This window comes from Danio rerio, chromosome 5 (genome assembly GCF_049306965.1).
Source record: "Danio rerio strain Tuebingen ecotype United States chromosome 5, GRCz12tu, whole genome shotgun sequence".
NCBI lineage: Eukaryota > Metazoa > Chordata > Actinopteri > Cypriniformes > Danionidae > Danio > Danio rerio.
In genome coordinates this window covers 35,601,076-35,612,065 of record NC_133180.1, presented here as the reverse complement: position 1 = coordinate 35,612,065, position 10,990 = coordinate 35,601,076, and the positions used below count along the sequence as shown (strand labels likewise).

The following is a 10,990-nucleotide window of genomic DNA, read 5'->3' as shown; positions in this document are numbered from 1 at the left end:
TCTTGATGTGAAATGTCTTTTTGTTAACCACAATGAAGAGGTTAGAATTATTTAAAAGAGATTCAGTGGAAGCACTTTTAAAGTGAAGAGTTATGCTGTTTTTCAGAGTCAGACAAAATCACATCCTTCAGTATAAATAAAGGTTTATTTACAGTCTTATAGGACAAGAGAATCCAAGGAGAAACTCTGGTGCAACGGTAATAACAAATGTGACAGTTGAGTTAGTACTTTGACATCTCTTGCTGTGAATTGTTATTGTTAAGTGTTTTTTAGCATGTTCTTTTCCACTTGGTTGATTCTAAAGTGCCTGTCTTAATTTTGCTTTATGGATGGACCATTCATAATACCAGTCAAGTTTAATGTGAAACAGCTTAATTTTGCATTGCATGGCAAGTTAAATACGTTTTCAAGTACACATTCAAACTATGTAAAGTTCAGTAACCTAAACAAACATCACTCTGACTAAACAAAACCACATATATATCAGTATTTTCAAAACACTCGTGTCAGCATCTTTCATGTTTGTTGATCTGTGCATTGGGCTCTTCATTCAATGTTGGCCTCAAAAATGTTAATATAAAGTCTGTTTCGGCCACATGAAATGCTGTAGTCCACTTCATCAACTGACACATTAAACACTCAAGAAGTCACATTTATTCCTGTACATGCCATGATTATTCTTTGATGCCTTGCAGCAGCTTCAGAAGATGAGCCTCCAAGACCTGTTGGACTGGAAAACGATACGAAGCAATTACTGTTAGATGCAAATTAAGGCCAACATGAAACAGGTACATTTAAAGATTAATGATTTTGGTTATATTAAATAGCTATATGTTAAGTCAAGACATTGTGGTAAAACAGATTTGATTATAACTTAATTTATTTAGGACTGTTGTAGTACACCTGTTGGTGATAACCATGGTATTTAAAAATATATGTATATAGTTTGTATAAAGTGGTCTCGTTCAGGGGTGCCCAAACTCGGTCCTGGGGGCTGATGTCCTGCAGAGTTTAGCTCCAACCCTAATTAGACACTCGTGAATCTGCTAATCAAGCTCTTTCAAGATACACTAGAAACTTCCTGGTAGGTGTGTTAAAGCAAAGTGGAGCTAAACTGCTTGATATCAGCCCTGAGAAAGCCAAGATTGATAGCATTATTCGTTTAAAACCAATAGGAATTATGTTTTAGTTACCATTTCTATGACCCATTGCCACAGCCATGTCCATGGCATTGAACCCAGAGTCAGATTCCATGGTTGGGTCGGATCCACTTTCTGTAAAATAAATCAAAATGTACAATTCCTCACACTACCAGCCTGAAGAACCCAACACTGAAATACTTTACAGTAAACAGAAATGAAGTCAAATTAGGCCTTTACCTAAGAGGATTTCCACACAGCGAACATGATTACCATGCACCGCGTACAGTAGAGGAGCTCCACCATTCTGGAAACACATTGCACTAATCAGTTTTCAGCTAAAACAAACATTGTTTCTGGATTCTCCACCTTTTCCTAAAGAACTACCTTAATTCTTTGGGGCACTGATTGTATAATGTACTGGAAACAATCCTCAGAGAATCTAGTTCATATAATCATGAGAGCATCAGTTGCTACAGATTCGTCAACTGCATGACTTCTGATGACTTGAGCATAGGAAAGAGAACATGGTCATGCTTAAAAGGCTAGTATTAGATATTTAATGCTTTGACATGGCACATAATCCTGAAGCAGCATCGACGGTGGGAAAATTCTTACCCCCCTCCATTGGAAATGGTCAGTGTTGTAAACAGTGTTGCAAAGTTTTAGCTTTTTATCCCAAAAATAACACAAAAATGAGATAACCCACTCAATAATCTGCCTATTATTCCTTATACTGGCAAATGAGTTTAGTTATCATTTGACAAATTCAGCAGGACACAAGCAGTAGACTTCTAGTATGATCATCACCACACACTAAATGTGGGGCAGTTTGTGTGTGACAATTTGGGATAATACCAAAACAACCTGAAACAACTTGAGAAAATTTTATATTCAGCCCGTCAGATCATAGATTTTTTTTGGGTCCTCCCAAAAAAAACCCCAATTAAAACACATTGTAACAATCTCTTTATTTTACATAAAATTTAAGTTTAGGAAAACATCTGCTCCACATTTCAGCTCAATTCAATACTAAATTAAGCAAAACTAAATAGTTTAATTATTTATTTATTTTTTAAAGTAAAGCTAATGCAATGTACATTCATTCTAATGGTGTGTTTTCCCCCATGGTAAAAGTGCTTATGACATTTTTGTGGACCTTCCTGGTTATGCCAACTAAGTTTAAATGTAGCTTCTTTTTCTTGTTCTTAAGGATCACCAAGTGTGACAACTGTAAATATAAATCTGATAGTTACATTAGCATCCACACTAACCAATGTTCAAATCTGTTTATTGTTAGTTTATGCTTTTCATTCTTCATTACCCCCAGCAGATGTCCTTAGTGTGCTACTGGCACATCTGACCAGTGAATCTTTATTTTAAAATGTGTTAATCTAATCAAACTAACCTAGCGACCAGAGTCAGTGTAGTGAAAGAAAAAAACAAAAAACTCTTTTTCTTGCATTTTTAAAGGAGAAAATAAAAAGTCGCAGAAGCTAGCACTGGATACTCGAGGTAATTTTAGTTTCATACTCCAATTTGTCAGCCTGGCTTGCATAACTTCTGCGTGTTTGTTATAATTCTTTCCCATTAGTCATTACTTTTAAACAATCTTTAATAAGAGGGCTTAACAATAAGCAGAGCTTTTCCACAATGTTGTCTCTAGCTATATATTGTGTGAGCTTATTTTATTTCAATTCTAAGCGGCTGTCAAATATGAGCTAAGAAAGAACACTGATCTCCACTGTCGTTTTACTTTCAGAATGACTTTTTGAACTCACATTGTTTATAGTTATCCTACTTGGTGTGAAAGGGCCTTTAGCTAATGGAATTGGCACTGATGTGCTCATCTGTAACTAACTCAAAATTGTCGCACCCATTTGCTCTGCTATTAACCCTTTAACTGCCCCACCAACAAAAACATTTTGGATTGCATTTCCTAACTAAGTCGCTTTTTAACAGACTTATTGCATTTTTTTCAACACATCCCATAATTTCTGAAATAGCAACCATTTGGTATGGGTTGATATGTTGGTGCAACAGGATTGTATGATTTTTTTGTAAACCAGGAATGCTGTGAGTGTAAACCATCATTCAAAACATTCATCCTTTAAATTAATTTAACAGTCACTATTTAAAATAGTCAAAACATGGTCAACCATTTGGTAGAGCATTAATCTAGCAGGTTAATTGTGATTTGAACATGTCTTATATTCAGATGTTTTCAGGAATTAACAGTTTAATTGCTTACCCAGTCATACTCGTTGACATCAACTCCACAGTCGATAAGCATTCTGACAATATCGGTGTACCCTTTACTGCAGGCCAGTGACAGTGCACTCTCTCTCCCCTTGGCCAAGAGATGTGGATCTGCGCCCTGAAAAAAACAAACATCTGTTAGTATCTGGATATTTTAGCCAGCTGGCTTTTTGATTTGCAAAAATGTACAAAGCATGGATTGAAGCAAAGATGACAGCACGCGTCAGCCAAATATTTCCCACTGACATGTAAATATGCAGGTATATTTAGACTATATAAACTCGTTAAGCAATTGTGAGAAACAGATGTGGTGAATGTGTATTTTGTGCTCACACTCTGTAACAGGAACTCCACCACAGCGATTTGTCCATGAGCTGCTGCCCACATGAGTGGAGTGAATCCCTCCTCATCCTGTAGGTTTATCACAGACTCTGAACAACAAAAGGAAAAGATGATCAAAACTCTTACTGTGGTATAGGTGAACTATTCCTTTAAGTGGAAGCTAGTTGACAATCAGGAAATTAATAAAATGTCACTGAAAAAGAGCCTAACAACAGCCACAGCCAAATCGTGCGAAACAACACAAGGTACTTCATGTTGTCCCAACACAAATTGGTTAAGTTAACTGAATTGTTTTTTAAATTTAAGGGAACATAAACACTTGAGTTGCCCCCAAATAACTTAAGAATTGAGTTGGTTCAACTGATATTAAATCAATAGTTTCAACAAGCAGCAAAAGTAATTTTTTGAGTGCACAGAATGGAAAAATTACATTCAAATAAAAGAAAAATCAAATATTTAATCCAATATGAAAAACATCATGACTTGGGAAAATTGGCTTTCAAAATTCCATGATATTCCATTATCCATGGAAACCCTGTTTTACAAAATAAATAAACTTGCCTTGTTCTATTCGACTTGCTAAAAACACCATCTCTCCTTGTGCTGCCAACTGATGTATCGACAGTGCTAGAACAGATTTGAAAGAGCAGTAATTTAAATTAAGTTATGCTTATGATTTATTTTAAAAAGGAGGTTGACAAATATGATGTGAAGACTTACAGTGAACAAGCAAGGGAGTGGATGAGACCTCATTCCCACGGTGTTTGTTAGTGAGAGTGGTGGACTGCTTGATGGGAGAGAAGTGTTTGGTGGTCGATGGCGTGTACACATGCCTAACCTGAATACCAGGTGACGGAGAGGTTTGAATATTACACTCCGCTGTAAAGAGAAAGAGGCAGAGACGAGGCATATGAATGACACTCATGACAGTAAAAGTTGGTCATTTGGCTCCATTTATTTGCTTTACCTTTAAATAAAACAGAAGCCACCTCCAGATCAGAGTTCACCTGGTCCTGGATATTTTTACTGTCTTCCTCGTTCAGCGACTTCACAAAGCGTGAGCACACGTTCATGTCAAAGCGATTGGGTAATATAAACTTTATGCCCATGGCGTTCTGTGAGCTGGCATCCTCTGTCGAGCCAATGCTGACTGATGGCTCCACTTTGATGCCCGTCACCTCTGGTAAGGGGCACAAACCCTCCATCTCCTCTGATGCCATTGACCACTCAGGATTTGCAGTATTTCAATGAAGCTAACAGTTCCAGAGCAGGTTCCGTAGATATAATAAACCCCTTATGGTAACTTGATGTTTGGCCCCATGTAGAAAGAAGCTTTTCTACCTGGGTATTTAGATAGTGGAAAACGGTGAATAATCAGATTAATTTCACACAAACTGTAGCTCACATTTACAACTGTAGTTTTGTTAGCTAATTTAAAAGCGTTCAACATTGGTGATTTCTCATGTTGGGTCTATAACCACAAAGCAGTCACTAACAGCAATAATAGACTAATGGTAACGTTATAACAAATATTGTTATGGTTTATAACTGATAAGATTATATAATTTAATTTTAAACTCTGCTCGTTTGGAAATAAAAGCTCTTTAATCCTGGACAATAACGTACATCACCTCCCATTCCCGTAACGAACGTACACAACTGAACACGTTTAATGTCAATGACCAAAACAACCCTGGTTAGCCAACCAGCTAACGACCGCTAACAGATATATTGCGCTGGAAATGGAACATATAGTGTACTGATATATCTCAGTTCCAGCCTTTTTTTTAGATCAGACAGAAATCAGATTGCGAGAGAGCACACCGGGCTAATTCATTTGTCAGCTTTACTTAGCTTGATTTCTTATGCAGAATTAAAGGGCTAAGGATACTATCTAATGACTTCAGCATAAACATCGACAACTGTACATGTTGTGAAACATTTTAATCAATTGAAAAGCGTCGTCTATATTAATAGTGAAATCATATATACCTACCGTTTATTAATATCGTTTGTTTTGAAATGACGGGTTGTCCTTGAAGTAAACTGTAAATAAAGCTTTTTCGAACGCTGAGAGGGCGGAGTCAAGCGGCTGCATGTGGCTGTGGAAGATGAAAATATTAAACTATAACAAAATACAAAGGGTGTAATTTGAAATTATATTGCGCTCATTATAGTTCATAATTTTTTAATTGCGCTCATAATTTTAATTGTTGGTAAAGTTATTATATATGTGTGCTTGCTCTCTCTCTCTCTCTCTCTCTCTCTCTCTCTCTCTCTCTCTCTCTCTCTCTCTCTCTCTCCCTCTCTCCGTGTGTGTGTGTGTGTGTGTGTGTATGTGTGTACTACACACACACGCACACACATATAGGCCTATAGTAGATTGTGTGTGAACTGGTGTAATTTGTTTTAGCAACTCAATAAACAGGCTGTAGTTAAATGGTTAGTGGACTGAAGTAAATTATTTATAAGTTTCTATCTTCATAAAACAAAGTAAAATAAATCCATGCAGAGGTCACTTTTTCAAAGAAAATGTATAAAATAAAATAAAAAGCCAACGACAGAAAATAAGTTTCTTGGGCACTGTTTATCCAAAAACACCATTTCAAAAAACTAAACTACCATTTCTAAACTATTTCTAAATGACTAAACAACAACAACAACAACAACAAAACATCATCATTAATAATAGTAATATTATTATATTATAATAACTAGTTTATTACTATGTGCACAGACTTTTAATTTTCATTAAGTTGGCTCAAGTGCTTCTGGTAAACTGTCTTGCCATTGCAAAATCGCTACATTTAACATCTGGTTTCTTTAAAAATCAGTGATCTACACTAAACCAGTCAGAAAGCACTGAAAAAATCCATTGTTCCATGCAATGTCTTTAAAATATGGACATTTATTTTACCACATTATTTTCTATATAGTTTCTATGCTCATCTGCTGCTTATTTTGTATAATTATTATTAATTTATAGTTTGTGACATACAATGCATCCAGAAAGTATTCACAGCGCTTCAATTTTCCACAAATTTTATGATGCAGCCTTATTCCAAAATGGATTGAATTCATTTATTTCCTCAATATTCTTCACATAATACGCCTTAATAACAAGGTGAAAAGATTTTGTTTAAATTGCTGCAAATTTATTAAAAATAAAAAACCTGAAAAATCACATGTACATAGGTATTCACAGCCTTTGCCGTGAAGCTCTAAATTGAGCTCAGCTACATTCTGTTTCCACTGATTATTCTTGAGATGTTTTAGCAGCTTAATTGGAGTTCACCTGTAGTAAATTCAGTTGATTGGACATGATTTGAAATGGCATACACCTGTCTATGTTAGGTCCCAGGGTTGACAGTGCATGTCAAAGCAGAAACCAAGCATGAAGACAAAGGAATTGTCTGTAGACCTCTGAGACAGGATCGTCTCGAGGCACAAGGCTGGGGAAGGTTACAGGAAAATTTCTGCTGCTCTGAATGTTCCAATGAGCACAGTGGAAGATGTTTGGAACCACCAGTACTCTTTGCTGGCCGGCCATCCAAGCTGACTGATCGGGGGTGAAGGGCCTTAGTCAGGGAGGAAATCAATAACCCGATGGTCATTCTGTCTGTCTGTAGGGTAGAGTGGCCAGACGGAAGCCACTCCCCACCTGGAATTTGCCAAATGGCATGTGAAGAACTCTCAGACCATAAGAAACCAAATTCTCTGGTCTGATGAGACTAAGATTGAACTCTTTGGAGTGTATGCCAGGCGTTACGTTTGGAGAAAACCAGGCACCGCTCATCACCAAGCTAATACCATCCCTACAGTGAAGCGTGGTGGTGGCAGCCTCATGCTGTGGGGATGTTTTTCTGCAGCAGGAACTGGAAGACTAGTCAGGATAGAGGGAAAGATGAATGCAGCAATGTACAGAGACATCCTGAATGAAAACCTGCTTAAGTGTACTCTTGACCTCAGACTGGGGCAACAGTTCGTCTTCCAGCAGGACAATGACCCAAAACACACCACCAAAATATCAATGGAGTGGCTTTACAACAACTTGGTGAATGTCCTTGAGTGGCCCACCCAGAGCCCAGACCTAAATCCTATCGAACATCTCTTTAGAGATGTGAAAATGGCTGTACACCGTCACTTCCTATCCAACCTGATAAAGCTTGAAAGATACTGCAAAGAGGAATGAGCAAAACTTCCCAAAGGCAGGTGTGCCAAGCTTGTGGCGTCATATTCAAAAAGACTTGAGGCTGTAATTGCTGCCAAAAGTGCACCAACAAAGTATTGAGCAAAGGCTGTGAATACTCAAGTACATGTGATTTTTAATTTTTTTAATTTTTAATACATTTGCAATAATTAATACAAAAATCTTGTTTCACATTGTCATTATGGGGTATTGTGTGTAGAATTATGAGGAAATAAATTAATTTGCTCTTTTTTTGGAATAAAGCTGTAACATAAAAAATGTGGAAAAAGTGAAGAGCTATGAATACTTTCTGGATGCACTGTAGTTTGCAAAGATAAGACCAGAATTAAATTTGTACTTATTGAAAAGCCATTCATTTCGTTTTACGTCTGAACAAGTAAATGAAAGTCTATTTAACTGATTACTTTAATTATATTGCAACATCAATGTTGTAAAAAGAACCTTGTGAAATTGAAAATAGTCATAAACCTTTCACTGGAAGTTTATTGGTGGCTGAAAAACACTAGCTGTGGATATTGATGATGATTATTTTATTTATATGAAAATTTGTAATTACATGAAAATTTCTAACTTGTTTTAACATTTTTTTTGCAGATATATTAGATGGTGGAGTACAATGTGGAAAACCTTTAGAAAAAAATAGGATGATTAATTTAGGCTAATCATTCTTTTCAGCATGAGTGTTGAGTTTGGAGTCTGGAGCAAGTCTTGCATGTCTTTTTTGGCGATGTTTTTGAGTAGCCTATTTGTGCTTGTGAGCTCTTGACATTTGTTTATTTCAAAATATTTGTGTGATTTTGGAATTAGTGGTCACTGTAATCCTCAATCAAAGCCATTCTCAGAACCAAGTGGAGCAATGCCTAAATATTTATGTAGAAATCTGGTCTAAACAATCGAGTGCAGAGGAAACAAAGTAGACTGGAGTCTGGCTCACTGCAAACCACTGCAAAAATACCCAGATAATAACATTTCCATTCCATTCTCTGCTTGGGCACAAGCAGCTGAAATGATTGAGTTCAGTTTGAACAGACGAAAACATTTTTCCTGCATGAACAAAATTGCAGCAGAGGCAAATTGTTTTTTGAAAAACTATTTGCAAGCCTGTTTGTCTATAATGCTAGTTTTAAATAGTTAGCACTTTTATTTAATCATTCTGCATCGGGAATCTTCATTGTTTTTATCCTCACTATCCAGATCTGGTATTTTTCAGTTGATTGCAGCTTTCCATTCCGCTAACTGGCTCTGACTGCAATCATTCATTTATCAGGCTTATAGGTTTTTCCCCTTTTGCACAACACTAATCAGATTTCATGAGATTTATTCCATATTTCTAAATAACCTGTCAGAGCTCTGCTTAGGTTTTAAATGGATAGTTCACCCAAAACTGAAAACTCTGACAGCCTTTACTCACCATTGTTCTTGACTTTCTGAAGAAAACTACAGTCAAAAATATTTATATAAGATTTATGTATCCTGATTGCATGATTGCATATGAAACTTGCATCTATTTGGATTACATACTTTCAACATAATTAAACTGATAAACCACTTTGCGGTTTGATATTTGTTAGTAAAACATAAAAGTAACAAATTTGAACAAAGTTTATGTAATATTATCAATACATCCAATGTGTTTTGTTGTGACTGGAGTATGAAGCTGCGTCAGTTTTGCCCCCCAAATATAAGTAAACCAATCTAATGGAATTTAACTAATTGGACCCCCCCACACATACACGCTAAGCCTGGAACATTCACTCATTCACTGTCTGATCTACTTGCTAGTACCCAGACTGCCTGTCTTCCCAGCAGTTTGCCTGTCATCCCGTCTGTTCTCTCATCCTGTGAATCCTGTACTGTGTTTACCTCCACCAGCATCATCTTGTTTCAGTTACCACCCAAAGTTAAGTGCTGTTTGTTTTGTTTTCTTTTATAATGTTTGTATTGATGATATTTCTGTTCTGAAAAAACCTGTTTTACGTTGTTTGTTTAAAAGATCATTAAATATCCATTCTTTTTATTAATCCACCTTTGTAAATACATTTAAACAAAGTGACAACTTAAATCAAATCAAAAAAAATATTAACAGTTAATAAACTTGATTTATGATTTTTATTTATTTAGTTTAGAAACCTGTAAATATTAACTTTCATAGTTCAAGTCAATCATTTCAGGTTTTCAATGTTCTTCAAAACATATATATTAGGGTTGAGCAAAAGAAAGAAACTCAATACGATTTGAAGCCACTTGAGAAAGAGAAAGTAAATTCTGAGTGTTTTAATTTTTGAGTGACTATTTCATAAAGGACACATTCTCTCTTGTGCCTCCACTTGTTATCTTTAAGCAAAGCAAACTGCCTAAACATTGAGAAACACTGGTATTACTACCCTTGGAATCTAAATCCTCAAGTACATACTACAAATGTTAATGTTTTTACGTCAGACCTGCTAATAGTCACTGTGTACTTTGTCAAAGCAGGGACAAAAAAGTTAGAATGGCATTTAAGAGATCATCTCTTTGGCAGACGGCAGTATAGCACGATCACACCCAAATCATACCGACCTTTACACTGAGATGATATATTATAGACAAACCAAGCGAAACAATTTCATCAGCTTGGTTTGAACTATGTGTGCAGAGCTTTTATGGAGAGGTTAATCTGAAAGGATCAAATTCAGCTGCTCGCCTCTTTTACTCTGACCCCTCGCGTTTCATGGCTTTAACTCTGTTTGTTTTGAGTTGACTGTGAGACTAATTCGCACACACGCCTCCAGAGCTCCAAAGTGGAGATTTCCTAACTCTGTGATTAGGGACTTGCTGGATGATGCAGCATTTTAAGCTCTTGTTTAGGATTTAGCAAGTTTTGCTTCACTAATCTTTTTTTCTAGCCTGTTTCAATCAAAACTGTGATTCTTCCTGATGCTAACATTTGAGTTGTGATGATACCAATTCATATGCAAGTTAATTTTTTCTTACTAAACCACACTTGTATTGAGCCTACACACTAAAAAAGGTTAACTCAACTTAAGATTTTAAAAGATCC

General features: G+C 36.2%; 1 protein-coding gene across 1 annotated transcript; it reads right to left on the bottom strand.

The window, feature by feature from the left end:
* Positions 1-126: 126 nt before the first annotated feature.
* ankra2 (ankyrin repeat, family A (RFXANK-like), 2) lies at positions 127-5,826 on the bottom strand. Its single transcript, NM_213129.3, has 9 exons — positions 5,737-5,826; positions 4,708-5,081; positions 4,461-4,619; positions 4,302-4,367; positions 3,732-3,829; positions 3,391-3,516; positions 1,380-1,446; positions 1,194-1,274; positions 127-730 (listed from the first exon to the last, which is right to left on the bottom strand). Exons 2-9 carry the CDS (start codon positions 4,958-4,960, stop codon positions 675-677), a joined length of 906 nt encoding a protein of 301 aa, NP_998294.2. The 5' UTR covers positions 4,961-5,081; positions 5,737-5,826; the 3' UTR covers positions 127-674.
* Between the last annotated feature and the right edge of the window lie 5,164 nt (positions 5,827-10,990).